The sequence below is a fragment of the Ammospiza nelsoni genome, chromosome 17 (assembly GCF_027579445.1).
Source record: "Ammospiza nelsoni isolate bAmmNel1 chromosome 17, bAmmNel1.pri, whole genome shotgun sequence".
Taxonomy (NCBI): Eukaryota; Metazoa; Chordata; class Aves; order Passeriformes; family Passerellidae; genus Ammospiza; species Ammospiza nelsoni.
This window is the reverse complement of record NC_080649.1, coordinates 14,561,354-14,584,963: the sequence shown is the minus strand read 5'-3', so window position 1 is coordinate 14,584,963 and position 23,610 is coordinate 14,561,354. Positions and strand designations below refer to the sequence as shown.

General features: G+C 48.9%; 1 protein-coding gene across 2 annotated transcripts in view; it reads right to left on the bottom strand.

Annotated features, from left to right (window-relative positions):
- Positions 1-23,610, bottom strand: part of RAB11FIP3 (RAB11 family interacting protein 3) — an 80,902-nt gene that overhangs the window by 54,725 nt on the left and 2,567 nt on the right. For both annotated transcript variants that reach the window (XM_059484445.1, XM_059484446.1), the window contains exon 2: positions 4,171-4,264. In XM_059484445.1, coding sequence (XP_059340428.1) covers positions 4,171-4,264 — 94 coding nt within the window. The remainder of the gene's footprint in view (positions 1-4,170; positions 4,265-23,610) is intronic.

The following is a 23,610-nucleotide window of genomic DNA, read 5'->3' as shown; positions in this document are numbered from 1 at the left end:
AAGCTCACATAGCATACATCTGTATACAAACCCTGAAATAAAAAATACTATCCTAGAAATGCCATAGAATAAGACAGACATTATTAAGAGAGAAATAGAACTAGAAACAAGTTTCAAAAAATAACCTTACAAATAAAACTAGATACTTTAGAGAAACAGAACTATAAAAGATACATTGTAGCAAGCAATTTTAAATGATTAGCTTTAAGACATTTACAGTATAGTGTACCAAGCCAAACCCAGACCAAGAAATGCTTATAATGTATTATAATTAAGAAAAAATTTTCTTCTGCTTATAATAGCATAGATTGGAAAAGCAGGCAAGCCACTCCCTGAGTAGCAGGGAAGGACAAGGGGACTCGGTCACACTAAGCCTTCCCCTGACCCAGAGATGGGGCATTTTAAAAATTTTAAAAATTCTGAGAGGCATTTTAAAAATTTTTATTCCATTTAAAAAAAATGTTAAAACATTTTAATTAAAAAATAAATTTTATTTTTTAAATTTTATTTTTTAAATTTTAAAAATTTTAATTTTTAAAATTTTAGTTTAAAAAATTAAAATTCTGAGAGGCATTTAAAAACTTTTATTCCATTTTTAGTCTCATGAGAAGGCTGAGACAACACAGATGTTATAATTCACACCATCACAATCAGAAGCCAACTATTTCTTAATTACAATACACTGTGTTTCTTGGCCTATTATATGGCTTAGTCTTTTTTGTAAGGCTATCTAAGTCCTTTCCCTGCAACCAAAAAAAGCAGAGTTACCTATGGAATCCTTGCAGGAAACAGCAGCTTCCAGCACAGAAACGCCTTGCAACCAACTTTTTCCTCTTTATTGAAAAAATAACAGGGAATTTCTTGAGCTGCCCCCAAACTGTGTCTGTTCTCCTTGAAGGGAACATAAATAATCAGCAGGGAAGGACAAGGGCACCCAGCAGCCACGAGCAGGAACAGAGACCATGGGGAGCTGAGCCTGCCCCACAGCCCCAGGGCTGAGAACAGAGCTCAGCACCTGAGAGCCACAGGCTCAGCACCTCCCAGAGCAGGGAGAGCCTCTAGATTTACTGGTATTTGGGTGATTTACCCAAATTTACTGGGATATTTACTAGTAAATTACTCTGGAAGCACTCCCTGGCCATCCACACTGCAGGCATAAAAAAACCCCTACATCCATGAGAACCTACCAAAAACTACATCCATGAGAACCTACAAAATCTACACTCATGAACACCTACAAAAAACTACATCTATGAGAACCTACAAAATCTACACTCAAGAGAACCTACAAAAAACTACATCCATGAGAACCTACCAAAAAATGACATCCATGAGAACCTGCAAAAACTACACCCATTAGAACCTACAAAAAACTACACCCACGAGAACCTACAAAAAACTACATCCGTAAAAACCTACAAAGAACTACACCCATGAGAACCTAAAAAAATCTACATCCATGAGAACCTACGTCCATGAGAATCTACAAAAAATCTACACTCAAGAGAACCTACAAAAACTTATATCCATGAGAACCTACAAAAATCCACATCCATGTGAACCAGGCTTTCTCACCCAGCCCTCACTGTGGGAGGGCAGGAGACAGCCAGGAGTGGCTAAAATCTCTCCTTAAAGCCTCAAATCCCAATTCCTCTGCTCTGTCCCTCTCAGTCAGCATCACCTGGCCAGACAGACACAGAGCTGGCCCAGGGCAGTGCAGAGGTGGCCCTGGGGCTTTGTGTGAGGGCTTCAGTGGCTCCTGCTCCAGGCTGGAGGGCAGTGGGACATGCCCTGGCACAGGGACAGACAGACAGCTCAGCATCCCGCACGGAAAGGCCAAGTGGACATGAAGCAGTTGTGAGAAATGCAGCTGACAGAGGAAATTTGGCTGGGTTTGTAACTGCACCTTCAGTTTGTCAGACTCCAAGCAAATCCCAGGAAATCTCCTCCCAGACAGAAGAGAGGCAGAGAAGAGTGGGACATCCTCAAAAATAAACCCTCCATTAACACAGACACCAAAAGATGAGGACTTCACCAAAAGGTCCAAGCTGACACCAGCTCTCTCTTCTATAACTGACCCAAGAATTTCAGAGCACCAAGAAATCCAGCAGAGCATTCCTTGACTAAAAATAGGCCCAGCTAATTAACAAACCTTGTTAAAAGGCACACCCAGCAGCAGCATGACCTCTGCTTTGGTTACAAAGGGATTATCAATATTGACTGTCTAAAAAACAGCAGCAAATCCTTCAGGTGCCTTCAATGTGAGCAATGCTCAGTTGTGAAAAAAAGAAACTGCTCTGCTCCCTGCCCTGGGCTTCTTTTAAAACCATTTGATGCCATGTGTTGTTAGAGAGATCAGCCCTTCCTAACCACTGTAATAAACACATATCAATCTCTTTCAAATTTAATAAATAGAGCCCCTAAAAGCTTTGCCTGGATCTGCTTTTCCCATTCAATTAATAGAACACAACACCAAAGTGATGAATTATTGAGGAGAAACACGAGCCTGGCCTTTCACAAATGCTCTACTCCAATGGCAATTTATTACAAATTAATAGTGTGCTGCAGCTCCTCCTGCTTCCTGGCAGCTGGGAATTGCTCAGGAAACTTGGGAGCTGCCATAAAACACTGCAGCCCTGAGCTCAAATCATCCTGGAGGGGTTTGGGTGGGAAGGGAGCTCAAAGCTCGAAGGGTTTGGACAGCACTGCCAGGGATGCACAGGGTGGGATTGTTGGGGGCTCTGAGCAGGGCAGGAGTGGGACTGGGTGCTCCCCTCAGTCCTTCCCAGCTCAGGATATTCTGTGCTTCCAGGGTTATAAGTAAGAGAGCCCAGAGTCTGGAGAGTCCAAATCCCACAATCACCTTTTCTGCAGCTGCATTTTTGCAGCATTTGGGCACCCCGTACGCCATTTTGGGTAATTTTTGAATCCCATTCCAACTCCAACACCTTCCACTGCCCCTGGCTGCTCCAATCCCTGTCCAACCTGGCCTTGGGCACTGCCAGGGATCCAGGGACATCCAACCCAAATCATGCTCTGGGCACCCTGTGTCAGGGCCTGCCCACCCTTGCAGTAAATAAATTAATAAATAAAGTGAGAGTGGAACTGGGGAGGAGGAAGGATGGAAAACTGACAGAAGAACAGGAGAAACCTTTGCTTTGAGGGGTTTTTACTCCTGGAACAGCACAGTTGGTATGGGAAGGATGGTTCTTTGCCACCCTTGCAGCACACTCCATGGGCAGGGCTGGAATCCCAGATAAGCATCTCTGAGCAGAGCTGACTATTGTGCAAGGATGATAATTCACATTTGCACATTCAGAACTCCAGCTGCTCAGAAAGGAGATCCCCTGATTTCTCACACCCTGCCTGGCCCAAAATGACCCTCTGACACTCTGAGAGAAATCCCAAACTGAAAAAACAACTGAAAAAAAACCCCTTTTCTGCAGCAAAGGGGTTCAAATGGCAACCAGCCAGAAAGATACTTCACACTTCACCAAGCTGCTGCTCTGGAAGCTCTTGCAGGAATCCCTCAGGAGCCAGGTGTGGATTGGCACTGGCCTGTTGGAAGGTCATCCTGACCCCAGCGAGGGAGTTCAAAGATCTGGTTTCATGTGCTGATTGCTAAAAACCATCTGAGCATGTTGGAGTGAAGGTCATAAATGCATTGGTAAATTCATCAATAAATTGGTAAATGCATGGTAATTCCCATTCCAGTGGAAAAGTGCCCTGCCCATGGATGGTATGAGTTGAGTGTTAAGGCCCTTCCAACCCAAACCATTCCATGCTCAGTGCCAGTGATGGAAGATGTCACAGCCAGCAGCATTGGCAGCCACTCCACCACAGCAAGAACTCCCAAAAACACAGGTGAGAGACACCAAACCAGAAGGAAATGATTTCCCAGTGATTTTTCTTTGTAGGAAGGAACTTTCCTGATTAACAACAAAACATGGAACCACCACCACAACTGCTGTACCACCTTTTTCAACCCCTATTAAATGCCCCCAACCTCTCCACCTTCCCCTCCACCCAGCACAGAGCAGGAACTCAGAAAACCAAACCTAGATGGTTTTCCCCAAGCTTCTCCCTCTCTTTGAACAATCTTCTCAGCTCATCCATGGTGTTAAATTTGGCCAGTTCCCATCCTCACTCAGAGCACAGCAGGAAACTCACCTCCATTTCTGATGGCTCTGATGCCCCGATGGAAATCTTCAAAGCTGATAACTCCCAACCCACTGGGATCCAGGTATTTTGTTAGGTCCTTTACCTGCAACCAAAAAAAGCAGAGTTACCTATGGAATCCTTGCAGGAAACAGCAGCTTCCAGCACAGAAACACCTTGCAACCAACTTTTTTCTCTTTATCAGAAAGATTTGAGAAAATAACAGTGAATTTCTTGAGCTGTCCCCAAACTGGGCCTGTTCTCCTTGAAGGGAACATAAGTAATCAGAACAAAGGGGTTAATTAGGACTTGGTTGGTGTTGAAAGTATTGTTTAGCCTTGAAGCTGCATTTCAGGCAGTGTCTCCTGTAACATGGACCTGCTTTGCCAGGGATTTGTTTATTTTTATGGGTTTTAAAGAGGTCCTGTCTTAATTGGGAAACTCTGTAATAGGCTGCCTGGTAGGAGGGCCCAATTAAGGGGATTTGGTGATAATGAACTGCTCCATGTTACAAATTTAGGCCATATAATTGAAACATTTTCCCAATTAGACAATGCCTGGGGGGGAGGGGAATCACATCAAGCCAGGGTTGGGATGGGGTGCTGCAGCAAGGGGCACTCTGAGGATGCTCTGAGCTGTTCAAAGAGAATGGGAAAAGAGCAGAACCACAGGGCCCAAAGGGTCTCCAAAAGGTGCATTTGGTTCCTTCCTTCTGCCATGAGCAGAAAATCCTTCACACCAGATGCTTCTCAAGCTCAACCAGACATTTATCCATCATTTTAAGAGCTTTTGAGGTCTATTTTTGCAGCTGAGGAACAATCCCGGGAGGGAGCTGGTAAGGTGAGAGAGGTGAGCTCCATCCTGCAGACCTGCCCTGACCTGCCACACACATCTTCCTCCTCCTCCTCTTCCTCATGCACAGGAGGGAGTCTCCAGGGCTGCACTTGTGCAGTTTCAGTTTGGGGATTCAGTTTGTTCCTGGGGAAGGAGCTGGTGAATCACCAAAGCTCTCCTTTCACACAGGTCTCACAGAGACTCAGCCCATGGAGCTCAGAGCTGCCCTGCTCACCCTGCAGCACCACTGGGGAGTGGTTTGAGCTCTTTTAGGTTTTCTGAAAGCCAGCTATGTGTTTCTATAGGAAAATCACATCTACAGCACACTCAGAGCTGCTCACCCACGGCTCCACGTGCTTTGGTCAGCCCACATTCCCACAGGAACAGCTAAAATTCTGCTGGCATGAGGAACCCACAGGGCTGAGACCATAAAACATGGAATCAGAATATCCTGAGTGGGAAGGGTTCCACAGGGATCATTCAGTCCAAGCCCTGCACAGACCCCCAACAATCCCACCCTGGGCATCCCTGAGATCATTGTCCAAGCTCTCCTGGAGCTCTGGCAGCCTCAGGGCTCAATGATCTCAGAGCTCTTTCCAAGCTCACCTGAGAATCAGTGAACAGGAGAAGACAACACAAACACCTTCTGCAGTTTTCTAGAGCACTCTTTTTTGGCAGACAGACCTCCTAAACTCACATGGCACTCATCATCTTGGCTGAGTCAGGTTTCTTGTATGTTAAACAAAGGTATTTGAGACTAATAAAAACAACTCGTAGGAATGTGTCAGCTCCAGTTAATGCATCTGGCAGCTGCCTGGATGAAGCTGTCACTTAATTTGTTATCTGTGTACAGAGATAACAGAAGGGCAAGTGACATTTAATCAGACTTGATTAGCCTATAAGGGATTAGCATGACACACTCTAAATTACAGTTTCTGTGGTTTTCAGCTCCTCAGGACCACAGAGGGCTTCAAACCCTGGTGCCAATGGCACAGGAGGGCACCTCACCCACCCAGACCTCAGCAGGACACACAGGGAGATGTCTGCTCTATGCAAAAGAGAAACAATAAAAAGGAATTTAAATTGGGCTGTGGGCAGGGGGAAGCGAGGGGAAATGGTTCTGAAACCTCCCCAACACCGACATCATGGATGCAAACAACAAAAGGCACACAGTGAAGAGGCTGGATCAGTATGTGCTGATCCAAACCTGCCTGGATTTGCTGGCCAGGCTTAAAATCACCATTACCAGTTGAGAAACCACCCCAGGCTGAGGTGAGTGGCTGCTGACACTCCAAAGAACTCACAGACAGAAAACAAGAATATTTGCTGTGCCTGGACTGCTCCCCTCACCAAGCATCACCCAGCAATGGAGCTGGAGCCCCTCTGCTCTGGAGCCAGGCTGGCAGAGCTGGGGGTGCTCACCTGGAGAGGAGAAGCTCCAGGGACACCTCAGAGCCCCTGCCAGGGCCTGAAGGGGCTCCAGGAGAGCTGCAGAGGGACTGGGGACAAGGGATGGAGGGACAGGACACAGGGAATGGCTCCCACTGCCAGAGGGCAGGGATGGATGGGATATTGGGAATTGGGAATTGTTCCCTGTGAGGGTGGGCAGGCCCTGGCACAGGGTGCCCAGAGCAGCTGTGGCTGCCCCTGGATCCCTGGCAGTGCCCAAGGCCAGGCTGGGCAGGGCTGGGAGCAGCCTGGGATTGTTTTCTTCATTTGTTCATTTTGATGACTGGGCTAAACCCAGCACCTCATCAGGGCAGCTGGGAAAACCACAGCACTGAGGCTCAAACTGCTTTAGGTGCCTGCAGTAAATGTGAGCAGCTCTGAGCTCCCAGATTTGAGGTTTCAGCTGAATCCTGAGCACAGCAGCTCCCAGCACTCTCCTATGGCACAGCACCAAACAGGAACACTCCACCAAACTGAACACCGATCTCAACCCACGAGACAGAAGCCACAATCCTGCTTCTGGCCAGCAAAAATACTTCAAATAAAGGGTTTGCTTCCTGTGTGTGTCTGTGGCTGCTCACAAACCCTGCCTGGAGCCCAAGCAGCTGAAACACAGAGCATTAAAGAGTGAAAGAGGATGAGGTGGGTTAAGTAGCTGACTTAAATCCTGCTGGAAAGTGAGAGCTTTAAACTGCTTGAAGGCAGCCAGGCTGCCTGGAGCTGAGCACAGACACAGCAGCAGGAGCAGAGCTGGGGTTGTGGGGGTGTTTGAGGGTCCCCAGGACCAGGGAAGAGATGAGAATCTTGACTCCATGTTTCAGAAGACTATTATTATTCTATTATATATTATATATTTATTTTATATTTATATGTATATATTTTATAAATATATTTATTTTATAATCATTATTTTATATAAATATAAATAAGTATATATTTATAAATAATATATAAATATATATTTATTTTATAATTATTTTATAATAATATATTTGTTTTATATATTATTTATATATTATAGATTTATTATATATTATAAATTATTTATATATTAAAATGAATAATGTATTATATATTATTATGTATATTATAATATATAATATATAATATATAATATAAAAACTATTAATATAATATATATTATATATTAATAGTTTTCATAATATATTATAATATAATCTATATAATCTATAATCTATATTATATTATATATTATATTATATTATAATGTATAATATGTAACATATTATATATTATATATTATATATTATATATTATATATTATATATTATATATTATATATTATATAAAAAAACTACACTAAAGAATAGAAAAAAAGGATTTCATCAGAAGGCTTGAAAGGAAAAGAATTATGATAAAATCTTGTGACTGTCCAGAGTCCTGACACAGCTGGGCTGGGATTGGTCATCAAGTAGAAACAATTCACATGAGATCAATCAAAGATTCACCTGCCACATCCCACAGCAGCAAATAATTATTGTTTATATTTCATTTCTGAGGCCTCTCAGATTCTCAGGAGAAGAAATCCTGGCAAAAGAATTTTTCATAAAATGTGTCTGTGACAGGGGGTGGCACCTGCCAAGGGGGCTCTGGTCACTCCTGTGCCAGGGACATGACCAGACCAGGGGATTCCTCCTGGAAAAGGACATGGGGCAGGAGGGGACAGTGAGGGGAGGTCCCCTGGCACCTCAGCAGCACCACAGGGACTCCCTGCAGCATCCCCAGCCCACAGCCCTGCATCCTGGGCACACCCCAGGCTGCCCACTCTGCCATGCCATGGGGCCCTCACTGCACAAAAAGAGTTTCCTTGCTTTGGTGCACTGAGCTCAGCTCAGCAAATGACCCTGAGCTCCAGCAGTGACAGCTCCACACTCCAGCTCACACACAAAGCCTTGGCACGGGAAGTTTCCCAGGGAGGTGAAGGATTCCCCAGCTGTGAATTCCCTGTTTAGAAAAGGAAAAGGAAGCTTTGGGCCTCTCCTCTCCATCCTCAGGGATGCTCCGTGCCTGCAGCACGCCCCAGATGGATTCAGCAGGACAGAATATCCACTGGGCTTGTTTCAGGTGGGATCCCTGAGGGAATTCTGGGCAGCCAACACTCCCTGCAAGCCCTGAGCCTGCCAGCAGCTTTCCCCCATATCCTGGCACAGGTCAGGGCTGAAACAGATCTCAAAAAGACATTATTTGGAGGGGAAAGGGGGGTGGGAGATTTCTAGTGGCCACAGCACCCCTAAGAAGAGCTGGTGGAGCTCAGAGCATCAAATCATGTGGGGTCCCACAGGGATGGTGATTCCACGTCCTGCCCTGGGAATAAAATCAACCCCCAGGGATGCTCTAATCTACACAGTCTGGGGGCAAATCCAAAGGGGGGAAAGAGGAGGAAAGAGTACTGATATATTCCTGATAAAGATCTCAAAATACCCAAGCAAATGGGGAGGGAAAAGGAGAAAAGGAAAAAAGGGAAAAGGAGTAAAGGAGTAAAGGAAAAAAGGAAAAAAAAAAGGGGAAAAAGGGGGAAAGAAGGAGGGGGGGAAAGGGGGAGAAAAGGGGGGGAAAAGGTGGGGAAATGAAGGGGGAAAGAAGGGGGAAAGAAGGGGGAAAGGGGGAAAAAAGGGGGGAAAAGGGAAAAAAGGGGGGAAAAAAGGGGGGGAAAAGGAAAAAAATGGGGAAAAAGAAAACAGAGGAAAAAAGGGAAAAAGGAAAAAAAGAAAAAGGTCCTGGTGTCCTGCTTGGCTGTGGCAGGACATGAAAATCCAAGCACTTCTCATGTAACTTTAATTACTCTCCCCTGCCTGCCAGAAGCCCAGATCTGCTCTGAACATCCTGTATCTCTGTACTGTGAGACAATCCCTGAACTCAGGCAGAGGGAAGGACGAGCAGAAGTGCCAAAGTGAGGCATTTTTAGCACTACAAAGGAGGGAGGGCTCACAGCAGCTGCTGTCCTCTCTGCTCAGGCCCACAGGAATCCACCTGAGTGGGAACACCCTGTGTAAAACCTCTCATGGTTACACAAAGGTGGATGCAGCACCTCCACCCTCTGTGTTTAACACCAGGGATGAGCCAAAGCTCCCTGAAAGCCCACCTTGCCTCCCAGGGCTAAACCAAAGGAAAATGTGTAATATTTTTAAATGCTGATGACAGAAGGCAGAGTATCCTTTTTTCACCTTTGGGAAACAGGCTGGAACTGCTGCAGCCAAACCAAAGGGGCTGTGCCAAAGACACAGCTGTCCCACAGAGGACAGATTCCCCCACTCCCTGAGCCCATGGGCTGCAGTGGGATCAGCTGAAATGCCTGATCCCTGCTAATGCAGCATTTCTGTGGGCTCAGAGCACATCCCTGCCCTGTGCTGGCTGCTGACGGGGTGAGAACAGCTCCCCACACTGCTGCAGGGATGGGAAGCACAGCTGCAGCATTCCCAAAGCCAGAACAGCCTCCCAGCCCTCCAGTGCTGTGGTTCATCACCATAAACAGCCAGGCCCAGGGGAGGCTGAGAGCCCTGGCCCCAGCCCTGCTCTCAGCATCTGCCTCCCAAACTTCTGAAGGAGCTGGCACTCCACAGAGCAGTCAGAACCTCCAAGCAGGTCTCTATTCTGCTGCAATTACACCTAATTAAGTAACCTTTAAAACACCCCCGAGGGGAGGATCTCATTGCAGGGAGCAGCCCTGGCCAATTGTGAGTGAGCAGTGCAAGAGCTGCATTATTTATTTCACAAATGGCAGTGCTGACCCAGGGCTGCTGCCAGGATTTTGCTCTCCCAGCCTTTCCCAAAGCTCCAGGAGGAGCTCAGCAGGCAGATCCAGCCTGCTCAGTCTCTATTTAAAGGTCCACCACAAGCAAGCCTGGTGAAGAAGCTTTCTGCAACATCTCTCCCTAATCTGGCCCAGAGATCAGCTCAGCCCTCCCATCCCTTCATCCCTTCCATCCCTTCATCCCCAGGTTCCAGCACCGCAACATCCAGACTCCTTCCTGAGCAGGAGACAAAGGAAACCCCAGCCTGGTTTGTTCTCATCTTTTCCTGCCACAGAAGAAATAATCAGAGCTCCTATTTAAGTTAGAAGAATTATATTTTATATTCCCCTGTGTTCAGCAGGGGAATAATTATGGTAAGGATAAACCTGCAAGTATTAAATAAATAATAAATTTTAAAATAACAAATAAATAATAAATAAACCATAATAAATTATGGTAAGGATAAACCTGCAAGTATTAAAAAGCAGAGGAATGGGAGAGAAACCACCCACAAACCAAGACAGAGAAGGAGCTAAGTGAGCAAATTACCAAAGGGAAGACAGATCCTCTTCCCAGGAAGAGATCCTTGGCTTACAAACCCTCTTGCCTAACAAATCTTCCTTTTCCCAGGAATCCAAGAGAAAAGCTCTCAGCCTGCCACAGCTTTTGCTGTTCATCACCTCCCTGGGGCAGTTTCTCCCCCAGTCTTGCCCCAAAGCCTCTCCCAGGCTCCTTCTGCAGGAAATACCAGAGTAGAAAATGCAAATACAGAATGGGCAGCAGAGAATTCCCTCCCCACCAAACTCCTCTTTTCCCCTTTTGGAAGGGGGAGGAAGAGATCTCCAAGCCAGCTGTGAGCCAGCACCAGCCCAAAGCTGATGCTGAGGACCAGATGCCCCCCACTCATCAGGAGCCTGCAGAGGAGAAGACTTTCCCTCAAACACTCCAAATTCACCAGGGAAGCAGGAAAAAAAGCCAGAATGTGTTTCAAAGAGCTGGCAGCCAAAGAAGCCTGAGGACCACATCCTTCCTGCCCACAGCCATGAGAAACCAGGACAAACAGACCCAGCCAGGCCTGGAGTGAACTGTGGAGATCTCCTCCACCTGCAGCACTCACAGCTGGAATTTTGGGGTATTTTCCTGTGGGATCCCAGGACATTCCTCTGGCTGCCCTGGATGAGTCAAGACCCTGGCAGGGGGCTCAGAGACCTTGGCATGGAGTCACAAATACCAAAAACACCTTTGGCTTTGATTTTAGCCCATGGAAACAATTCCCAGCTTTGTGTGAGGATTTACAAGCCACAAGAGTTTGAGTAGAACGACAGTGAATTTGTCACAGGGTGAAAAAGTAGAATTTTGGGGTTTTAGAATGGGAGTTCAAGAGGCAAAATGGAGGAATCTGGGCACGTCCTGTCCTTCTTCTTCTTCTTTTCTTTTTCTTCTTGTTTTCTTCTTCTCGTTTCCTTCTTCGTCTTCTTCATCTTTGTCTTCTTCATCTTCGTCTTCTTCTTCTTCTTGTCCTCCATCTTCTGCTGTGATGGTGACACTTCTGGATTGCTTTGGAGTAGAGACAGACTGTCTAACACAGGTGATAGGTATTGGAAAATTATTGTAAATAAAGTACAAGTAGTTTTTAGTATAAAAAGCCAACACCACCCCAAGGGCAGGGGCTGTGCCACAACCCAACCTGCAGGACAGATCTCAGCAGGTCAGAGAGAGAATGGAACAGATAAGAGAAAATAAACAATCTTGGAAAGCAGAACTGAGCAATCTCAACTTCTTCCTTGGTAGCAGGGCTGGGAAAAAAGATTCTTTAATACCTTGGGGTCATCTCAACCACAGAAACCTGAGATTTTCCCTGCTGGCAGAAATTCTTCTGGTCTGTACAGGACCTTTCTGGCCTGACCCCAGCAGCTCCATGGATATCTGGAGGCAGGAACACCTCCCTGCTCAGCAGGAGCCTCAGTTTGTGCTATTTAAGTGTGTTCTCAAATGCCAAATGTGACATTTCCAAATTATCCCTCAATTGTTGCCACTGAAGCATAAAAATGTATTTAAACAAACAACTTCAAGGATGGTTTGGAAACATTAGCAGGAATATAAGTTACGCTGAGATGGTTTTAATCCAAATTTAATTGTTTGTCTCAAGTGTTCCACATTTCCTGTCGCTCCCTAAGTGCTCAAAGGCTTCAGCAGCCACCATGCTCTGCTCTAAACATTTATTTGTTTAATGAACTTCAAGAGGGCTCTTCCTCCACCCTCCAAGCCTTTGTTTGTAGCTTCTGTTCCTCTGATGACAAGGGAAACCTGTTCTCACCCTTCCAAACACGGCTCAGGGGCAGGAGGCTGGGTTAAATCAAGAAAGAAGGAAAGGTTTAGAGCCTGGCTGCTGCTCAGGTAAAACACACACACCTGGGTGGAGCCACCCTGGGGACAGAGCCCAGTGCCACCCAGAGCCACCCTTGCTGTCCTGCAGAACAGGGACAGGAGCTTCCCAGGGTTTGGAGCTGATCTGAACAAAAATTAAAAAAAAAAAAAAAAAAAGAAAAAAGAAAAAAGAAAAAAGAAAAAAAAACCAAACCAAACAACCAACCAACCAAAAAAACCCAAAAAGAAAAAACCCAAAAAAACCCCCCCAACCAACCAACCAAAAAAACCCCCCCAAAAAAAAAAAAAAAAAAAAACAAAAAAACAAAAAAAAAACCCCAAAAAACCCCAAAAAACCCCCAACCAACCAAAAAAACCCCAAACAAACCAAACCAAAAAACAAACAAACAAACAAAAAACCCAAAAAAACCCAAAAAACCAAAAAAAAACCCCACAAACCCAACCCAATCAAACACTCCAGGAGGTCACACAGTGAGGATGAGGCATTTTAAGATGCTGAATGTTTTTTTGCCTGCTGTGGCAAAGCTCCCTGCAGCAAACCCAGGTGTTCCTGTGATGGGGCTGTTTGGTTCCAGAGGCTGCCCAGGCTCAGAAATTCAGAATTTTTAAGTGTGTAAATCCAGGATTTTCGGGGTTTGCTTCCCTGTGCTCCCCTCCAGGATGGAAAGCAGCACAAAACACCCATGGGCACATCCCAGACTGAATCCTCCATGGCCTGGCACACTCACCCTCCCCAAGCACACTGTACAGGCTGTAACTCATACACGGGTTACAGTCAGAGAATCACTGAATTATCTGGGTGGGAAGGGACCTGAAATCCCACCCAGTGCCACCCCTGCCATGGCAGGGACACCTCCCACTGTCCCAGGCTGCTCCCAGCCCTGCCCAGCCTGGCCTTGGGCACTGCCAGGGATCCAGGGGCAGCCACAGCTGCTCTGGGCACCCTGTGCCAGGGCCTGCCCACCCTCACAGGGAACAATTCCTCATTCCCAATATCCCATCCATCCCTGCCCTCTGGCAGTGGGAGCCATTCCCTGTGTCCTGTCCCTCCATCCCTTGTCCCCAGTCCCTCTGCAGCTCTCCTGGAGCCCCTTCAGGCCCTGGCAGGGGCTCTGAGGTGTCCCTGGAGCTTCTCCTCTCCAGGTGAGCACCCCCAGCTCTGCCAGAGCAGAGGGGCTCCATCCTTGGGCTCCCCTGGGCTCTCTCCAGCTGTGCAGGGCAGGGAGCTGCTCCTCACAGCTGTAAATGTTGGGATTCTGGGGGACACAGGGAACCTCTGGGGCAGTGATCTGGAGCTGCAAACAGCAGCAGCTGAGCAGGAGAGAAGGAACCTGCCTGGCCCAGCCCTGCTGTGCCTGCCACCCTGGCAAAACTGAGCTTATTGTGCCACAAACAAGCCTGAACCAGAGCCCAGCAAAGCATAAAGACTCATTTCTTTTTCAGAGCTGCTTCAGGTTATTCCCCTCCCTTTGGCACCTCCTCAGGCAGCTCCAGAAAGGGCTGTTTGTGTGAAGGACACACAGCACACTGCCAGAGAGGGAAAAGGAGCCCAGAAGGGATCAGAGGCTCAGAGGTAGATTCCTGGAGCAAGGCAGAAGAGGCTGAGATGCCATGCATAGTTTGGGAAGCCCAGCACCTGAGGGACTGGAAGCTCTGGGCATGAAGGCATCAGCACAGCAAGAAACAGCCCATGGCACCTCCCAAAGCACAGGAACAGCCTGGATCTGCCCCATGGCTCTGCAGGGGTGTGCCAGGCTGGCAGGCAAGAGCCACCTCTGTGCCACCATGGGAGGGACACTCACACAGCCTGGAGGAGCAGCTCAGAGCACAAGAGAATTCCCTGCTGCACACCAAGAACCCTCCTGCTCCAAACCAGGGTCTCCAGAATGCTCCCATTGCACGCCCAGCACGCTCCTGTTCAAAACCAAAGCTCCCAAAATTCCCCATGGACCCTTCAGGGAAGGCTCCACAAACTCTGCTCTGCTCTGTGCTGTGAGAGTGTTCACAGGGGTCTGAGGATGAGGGAAGAGATGAGGATCTGACTCCATGTTTCAGAAGGCTGATTTATATATTATGATATATATTACATTAAAACTATACTCTGAAAAAATGCATGTATTTTATGATTGGCTTTTTGCAAATATTCAAATGAATATTATACGTGTTGTGTTAGAAAGTAATGCTGGAGTAATTCTCTTAAGTACTGTGGTAAATATACATTTAGGTTATAAAAATTGTTAAAATAGAAACAATGCTATGTAAGATGCTTTGTTTGAAAGAAAGGACTGGCAGTGAGAGAGCAGCCACAGGACACCTGAATCTTTCAGAGAAAAATAATTTATTGCTCCATTATCAGAAGAAATGAACTTCTTCCTGCCTGGAAGGCGCTGTCAGGATTAAAAGGAAGAAGTTGACACTGACCAGACAGAATCCTGTGTTTGAATGGAATTTATGCATCATGTATGAAGTGTATGACTATGCAACATATACTAAAAGAATAAAAGACAAGGTTTCACCAGAAGGCCAGCTAATTAAGAACAGAATCAGAAAGAATGATAACAAAGGTTTGTGGCTCGGCTCTCTGTCTGAGGCAGCTGACTGTGATTGGCCATTAATCAGAGACAACCACATGAGACCAATCACAGATGCACCTGTTGCATTCCACAGCAGCAGATAATCATTGTTGACATTTTGTTCCTGAGGCCTCTCAGCTCCTCAGGAGGAAAAACTCTTAAGGAAAGGATTTTTCATAAAAGATGTCTGTGACACTGTGCACCCTCCCTGCCAGGACAGCAGTCCCAGAGCTCCAAGCAGCCAGAGAGTAATAGCTCCTTGCTGCATCCATGTAGCAAACACAGAAAAATAATTCCACAAGGATATCCAAATTTTGGTTTATCCCCCAGCTGTAAACTCCTCACACACACACCCACGGTGAGCAGGGTGAAGAGCAGCCACTCCCTTGGAAAAAACAGGGAATGTGGCCAGGCAAAAGGGAGCCAACAGCTGCCTCCTCATCCCTGCCCAGCCAAGGGACACTGACAGGACACAGGACATCCCCACCAGCCTCCACACCCAGGCTGGGGCTGGGTGTCATCCCCCCATTCCCCCATCAGTGCAGAAAAACCTTCTCCAAGCAGAGCCCCTGGTTTCTGTGTTTGCTGGGGATTTTGTGCTGTGTTTGTTTGGGATGTGGGATGGCAGAGCAGCCCCTGTGCCCACAGCAGCCTCACCCTTTGTGGATATGGGATATGGGATATGGGATATGGGATGTGGATATGGGATATGGGATATGGGATATGGGATATGGGATATGGGATATGGGATATGGGATATGGGATATGGGATGTGGGATGGCAGAGCAGCCCTGTGCCCACAGCAGCCTCACCCTTTGTGGATATGGGATATGGGATATGGGATATGGGATATGGGATATGGGATATGGGATGTGGATATGGGATATGGGATATGGGATATGGGATATGGGATGTGGATATGGGATGTGGATATGGGATATGGGATATGGGATGTGGATATGGGATGTGGATATGGGATATGGGATATGGGATATGGGATATGGGATGTGGGATGTGGGATGTGGGATGTGGGATATGGGATGTGGGATGTGGGATGTGGGATGGCAGAGCAGCCCTGTGCCCACAGCAGCCTCACCCTTTGCTTCTCTCTAAGAGCTCTGGGCTCCTTGCTCCCATGCTGCTGGAGCCCAGCCTCCCCTGCACTCTGGCAGATGCATTTTCCACAGCCAGGCCCTGCCAGATGACGCAGCTCCTCTCCCTCTGCCTCTCCTCCTCCTCCTCAGGGGACAGGAGGAAGCAGAACAGGCTGAGGAGCCCTTCCAGCAGCAGCAGTGACTCAAACACAACACAACAGCCCTGGCATTTCACCACAGGACACTGCACAGGGGGAACAGGAGACCTTTCTTATGGAAAACTACAATGTGTTATTAAAAATAATATTAAAATAAATAAATTGGGGTGGTCTGAGGCTGCTCACCACGCTGCCAAACAGGGAACAGCCTGGAAACAAAGCTGTAACCCCCCTTGGGCACTGCCAGGGATCCAGGGGCAGCCACAGCTGCTCTGGGCACCCTGTGCCAGGGCCTGCCCACCCTCACAGGGAACAATTCCTAATTCCCAATATCCCATCCAGCCCTGCCCTCTGGCAGTGGGAGCCATTCCCTGACAGGACACCCCCAGAGCTGTCACCAGCCCATGCCACACGGAGCTGGGACACACCAGGACAAAAAAAGGAACTCAGGAATTCATGTTTGTGTGCCCAGCACACAAATTCCCAGCAAACACCACTGTCCCTCAGTGCTTCAGCTTCAACAGAATCACAGAATGTGGGAATTTGCTGTGGCACTCCAAGGAGCTGGATGGGAGAAGTCTCCCAGCAGCCTCCATAATTCCCTGCTTTAAGAGCAGTTTTCTCCCTAGAGAGGGAAAAATCCTGACCAAAATCAGGAATAAAGCGCCTGGGCCAAGGCCACAGCCATGAGGAGCCTCATCCCTGACCCACTGGGGCTGTCTCAGGATGGAAGATGTGGCTGGGGCTGTGTGTTCTGTTTAATCTGTCAGAGCTGGGGCAGTTCTCTGCTGTTCCTGGGGCAGTTTTTTCTTTATCTCTCCCACAGCCAACCCTCCCTGCAGGAGATCTCTGCTGTCCACGGCCACTGAGTGTCCCTGCAGGGCTGATCCAATTCCAGCATCCCATGGGGAGATGCTGTGCCCAGGGGAGGAGCCAAGCATTCCTACCTGGATCCAATCTGAGCCTGGCGCAGCACAGCAGCCTTTGCCCCCTGCATTGCCAGAGGAGCAGCTTTCTGCTGCCCTGCATGGCCAGAGGGAGCCCAGGCCCATCTGCAGCAGCCCTGGAGCTGCAGAGGAAAACTCCCCCCTTGTGCAGGATCCCTGCTGCAGCAGAGCCACAGCTGGCACTGCAGGAGGGCCATGGAATGAGACTGCTACCAGCACCCTGACCAAGAGAGTGTCAGCTCCTATTCTGACTCTGGCAGTGTTGTTTTGTATCATTGCATCTTTATTTTATTTTTATTTTCTTCTCTAATAAAGAGCTGGTATTCCTATTCCCATATCTTTGCTGAGAGCCCCTTAATTTCAAAATTACAATAATTCAGAGGGAGAGGGCAAACCATTTTCCATTTCAGGGGAGGCTCCTGCCTTCCTTAGCCTTTCCAAACCAGGACAGGCTGTCCCATCCTCAGTTCCCTGGAGGAAAAGCCCAGCCCAGCCCCAGCAGCAGCAGAGCTGTGTGCCAGGGCAGGATCCACCACCACTCTCAGGGATTTGGGCTCTCCAGCTGCTCTCCCCATGGAGCCAGCACCAAGCATCCAGCTCAGCACCAGTGGCACTTTGGCAGGAATTGTCCCCATGGCTCTCCTTGGCCATGTCCCCTCCTCCTCCCTCTCCCACAACCCACAGCACCATTAATAATTTACTCTGCCCCACACCAGCTCCAGCAAAAGCTCTGCAGGGAATGGGAGCCTCATCAGAACCCAAAATTTGGGAGAGGAGACCATTCCTGGAGCTGTGAGCCGTGCAGGGAGCCCAGGCTGGCACTGCCATGGCTCCATGGCACCTTCAGGGCTGCTCCTTGGCCTTGGAATTTTGGGATCCCAGAACAAGGTTCCTGCCAGGTACCACTGATGTGATCTGGGACACCCCTGTGGATACAGAGCTCTCTTTCAGCCTGGAGCTGTCTCTGATGTGACACCAGCACATCCAAGGCCTCCAGCATAAGGACATGGAGCTGCAGTCATTCCAGAGGAGCCCATGGAGCTGCTCCAGGGCTGGAGCCCCTCTGCTCTGGAGCCAGGCTGGCAGAGCTGGGGGTGCTCACCTGGAGAGGAGAAGCTCCAGGGACACCTCAGAGCCCCTGCCAGGGCCTGAAGGGGCTCCAGGAGAGCTGCAGAGGGACTGGGGACAAGGGATGGAGGGACAGGACACAGGGAATGGCTCCCACTGCCAGAGGGCAGGGATGGATGGGATATTGGGAATTGGGAATTGTTCCCTGTGAGGGTGGGCAGGCCCTGGCACAGGGTGCCCAGAGCAATGAGGGGTCCCCATCCCTGAAGAGGTCACAAAGATGTGGCTGTGGCACTGGGGACGCCTTTCAGGGGTGGCCCTGGCAGTGATGGAGCAGAGATGGATCCCAGAGCTCCCCAGAGCCTCCCTGAGTGCCAGCCCAGCAGAACCAGTCTGGCAGCTTTGTACCTCCATTCTCCACAGGTGCCTGAACTCACAGAACCACACAGAGGGAAGGGCTCCCACTGCTCCCCCAGGGCTCACAGGGCCAGGAACCCACACAGGAATGATGGAAAGATGGAGCCAGGCATGAGGAACAGGGAGAAGCAAGCCATGCCTCACTGCCAGCAGACTCCCAGAGCTGGAACAATGTTGGTTCATTGCTGTTCAGGCTCCACTCCTAGGAAAAACATTGGTGCCATGGCAGAGGGGATGCTGAGGGTGGCCCAGCAGCAGAGGTTAAAGGGAATTAATTTGTTTTGTAAAATTCCAAAGCCAGGAATTAGGGAAGAAAAAAAAAAAAAAGGCCCCTGGGTTCCAAGCAGATCATTCCTCTGACAATGAGCAGCAAACGAAAGTCAAACAGGAATAAAGTGCAGAGGAATTCTGTGGGCAATGGTAATGATTATCAATTATTGTCTGGGCTGAGTTACATAATGCTATCAGCAGCCTGGGAATGCTTTGGGAGAGGGCTCTGTGGGCAAGAGCAGCTCCAAATGAGCCCTGTCTTGTGGTGCACTATCATATCCCAGTTAATTATGGTGACCCCAATCCAATTTTAATCAATCACAGCCTCAGGAAATACTCTGCTCCTGGGAGGAACCTTCTTGTGAATCCTCCTCTCCTCTCTCAGTATTTACAGAGGTTATAAAGAAGAGGGAGAAGGAATTTCACACAGGCAGACAGTGACAGGACAAGGGGGAATGGGTTTGAACAGAGAGATTTACATTGGATATTGCAGGGAGATTCTGCCCTGGCAGGGTGGGCAGGCCCTGGCACAGGGTGCCCAGAGCAGCTGGGGCTGCCCCTGCATCCCTGGCAGTGCCAGGTTTGATGGGGTTTGGAGCAGCCTGGCATGGTGGAAGGTGTTCCTGGACATGGCAGGGAGTGGGGTGGGATGAGCTGGGCAGGGCTTAAGGTCTTTGCAGCCCATCCCTGAAAACCCCAGATGGTTCCTTGGCTGCTGCTGGGGCAATGCCCACCCTGGGAGCCCCAGGCTGCTCCCTCAGGCACAGCACGGGCAGCTCTGCACAGCTGGGGCTGATCCTTCTCCTTCCCCTGGGTAACCAGGGCTTCTTTACTTGCAGGAATGAACACAACCAACCTTGATCAAAACAAATCACAGCATGGCTGGGGTTGGAAGAGACCCTAAATCCCATCCAGTTCCACATCCATGCCATGGCAGGGACCTCCCACTGTCCCAGGCTGCTCCAATCTCTCCTTGGGCACTGCCAGGGATCCAGGGCCTGCCCACCCTGCCAGGGAACAATTCCCAATTCCCAATATCCCATCCATCCCTGCCCTCTGGCAGTGGGAGCCATTCCCTGTGTCCTGTCCCTCCATCCCTTGTCTCCAGTCCCTCTCCCAAAAATCCACATTCACTGCACTCTCAACCTGCAGGAGCCAGGCAGAATGAAAAGGTTGATTTAATAAACTGGGAGCTGGGATAAAATTACCAGCAGCACCCTCCTGCCAGCCCACAGAGACAAACCCAGCCTTTGAGCATTCACAGCTCCATCCCTCCATCTGATCCCAGCCACAAACACAGCACCAGAGCTCTGCCCAGCTCTGATCTGCACCCAGCCCTCCCCACCACTCCCAGCAGCTTAAAGCCAAACCCAGGCAGGAGCAGCTAAAAAAACCAGGAGCAGCACAGGAATCATCTCCTCCTTGGAGGCTTTGGGGATATTTATAAGTGAATCAAGCGAGCTGAAAATGGAATTTGCAAAGCAGCCACCACCTCGCCCAAAATTACACAAAATATGTTGGCTTGGAAGCCTTTTCCTCTCTGAGGGAGAAAGAAAAACTCCTGTCTTGCAGCTCCTGGAGCACACAGACCTGTTATTTATTGATGGTGGTAAAAGCCCTTTGAAGAGGGAGGAGAGGAGGGAGGAGGAGAGGAAAAGGCTCCCACCCAATCTCCCCAAACCCACAAATTCCCTGCCATGATTTTCTTTGGGGAGGGGAAAAAACTGGGCCCTTGGTCAAAGCAAGCAAAATATTGCAGATTTGTTGCTGTTCCAAAGCACACAGGGGTGTCCACAGGCACCTCCTGCACAGCCAGAGCATCCCCCAGTGCCATCCCACAGCAGGAACCAAATCCCAGGAGCTGGAATGCTGCTCCTTCCAGGCCAGGGTATTCCATGGAGTTAAACAGCAATTAAAGCCTCTGCAAGGTGCAGCAGCAGCAGCAGCACAGTTGGAGGCAATTAAAGCCTCACTGGCCTGTGAAAGCATGAGAGGTAATTTTAGAAATCTCTTCATAAAAGCAGCATTTCCTCTGCTCAAACTGGGTAGGAACCACGAGAAAATGGAAAAATAAAAAACAAAAAAGGGGTTTCCTCGTGACAGATCATTATATTTCACAGGGAAGTGGGAGAAAACCAAGGGGATGAGGGAGGAGATCCCAAATCAGCTGCCAGGCCAGCAAGGGCAGGGAGATGGAAGGAGGAAACCCTGGATGCAGCACCCAATTCCCAAGGGATCCATCAGAGGGGAGCAGGAACAGCAGTGGCATCACCACAGGGGGAACCTCTAAAAGGGTTTGCAATGCAGTTTGACACTGTCCAGACCTCATTACAGGAAATAACTGCCAGCTTTTCAGATTGTTTTATTCAAAAAATAAAAACCAAGCGCAGGATTCTTCGCAGCTGCTGGCTGGAGTGATCCCTGCCAGCCCCAAAATGGGATTTGTTCTGCAGCTCTCAGCTCAGACTGGGCACCCCATTCCAAAAGGCTGAGAAAAGTACAAAAAAAAAACCTGATAAAAGCCCTCAGGAACCATCCCCAGAGGGAAAGTTAATAGCTGAATATGGAGAGCTCAGCTGAGGATGAGCTGATGTGGTGGCAGGACAGGTGTTGAGGGATGGAAATGTTAAAGAAAGCAGAATAAATCACACTGGAATGAAGCTCAAAATGATCATCCACGGGGAAAAAAAAAGGCTGAAGATCCCTTGGAACAGGAGCCTCTGGAAGTGAGTGAGACAAACTCTGGGATTTCTCTTAATTGAGCCAAGGCAGTGAGATCATGTGGTGCAAGAGGCTTTTCCTTCTCCAATTGTCTGTTAGATCAAAACAGAAAAGGAAAAACAACCCAAGGTGCCAGCAGGACGCTTGTCCTCAGCCTCACAAACAATCCATTCTCCTCTGAGCCTGCTGGAAATGAATCCAGGCAGAAGAGCCTTGGGCTCTGTCACCCCAGCCAGCCAAACACAATGCAGGGCTACAGGAAAATTTAATTTTGGAATAAAAACTTAAACCAAAAGTGGTGGCACAATGGCTTTAGGTTCTGTGCAACCCCCAGAATTGCAGGACACAACCCCTCCTGCTTTACAAGGTGACACAAAAGTGACATCAAGTGTGTCCCCAGCTCCCTGCTCGCTGTTTAAGCCAACCTTCCTCCATCCTTCTGTCCCAGCCAGTGGCTCCAGGGAGCAGCAGATCTCAGAGAAACGCAGGGAAAAGGGGGAGGAAGGAGACAATAACAACACAGCACCCCTGGCAGCTGCCTCCCAGGTGGTTTGGGAGCAGTCCAGGGGGTTTGGATGAAAAATCAAGTGGTTCTCAAGGAAAGTTAAGTTGTCCTCAAGACCTTTCTTGTTTGTAAATCCATGGAGCATATCAGAAGTCCATGGGAGCAAATCTGTGTTGGACACACACCCTCATGGGAGAGGCTGTGGGGGGACCAGCCCAAGGCTGTCCCTTCCCCTGGCTCAGGTGTCACCCCCACACCACCCTCCCATCACCCTTGGGAGATGAAGGTACTGCCAAGATCTCAATCCCTATCAGCTGTTATCTCTGCAGATCAAAACAAACTGCCTTTATCTCTGCCCTGATCTCTTCCCCATGCCAGCAGCACTGCCACAGAGCCCTCCAACACCACAAGCTGCTTAAGCAAAACCCCATCCCAATCCCATTTTTGATACCCATGGAGAGAAAGCCACCCAATTCACCCGAGCAGAAACCCTCAATCCCACGGTGCTTATGGAATAAACGCCAGCTGGTGCCTTCCCTTTGACATTTAGCTAATAATTGTTGCAGCCAAACGAGCTGACAGTGCTCACTCAGCAGCCCGTGAATGCCTCTGGTGTTCGACTGAGCGCTAAAGACAACACTTGCTGCTCTCCAGCTCCTCATCCATGAGGGCACACACACACAGAGCCTCTCCTGCAGCCCTCCCCAGCCTCGGGGATCAGCTGCTGGTCCTGCTCCAGTTTAGCCCTGTGGGCAGCAGGCAGGAGGGCAGGAGAAAGGGAAGGAGGCACCTCCAGCAAGGGGCTGGAATTTGTTCCTCATGAGCTGCCCTCTGTGATTAGCCAGGCAGCCACCACACCCCGACCCCTCTCAAGTCATGGTTGTGGCACAACCTTTATTTACACCTTCAGGGTCCCATTTAATCCCCTGACCACTGTTTTACCCACTGGGGATGTTCCTGCCCTTTAACTCCCACCTGAGCTGGACCTCCATTTTCCACAAGCCCCACTTTGGGCCCAAGTTCAGCTGCTTCACAAAAAATAGGTCAAGGAACTCCTTCAGAGCTCCTCCCTTCATTACTCCACACATCAGGGGGCTCAGGGTGGATCTCAGGAAAGGTTCATCCCCAGAGGGTGCTGGCACTGCCCAGGCTGCCCAGGGAATGGGCACAGCCCCGGGGCTGCCAGAGCTCCAGGAGAGCTTGGACAGGGATGCCCAGGGTGGGATTGTTGGGGGTCTGTGCAGGGCCAGGAGCTGGACTCAGTGGTTCTTGTGGG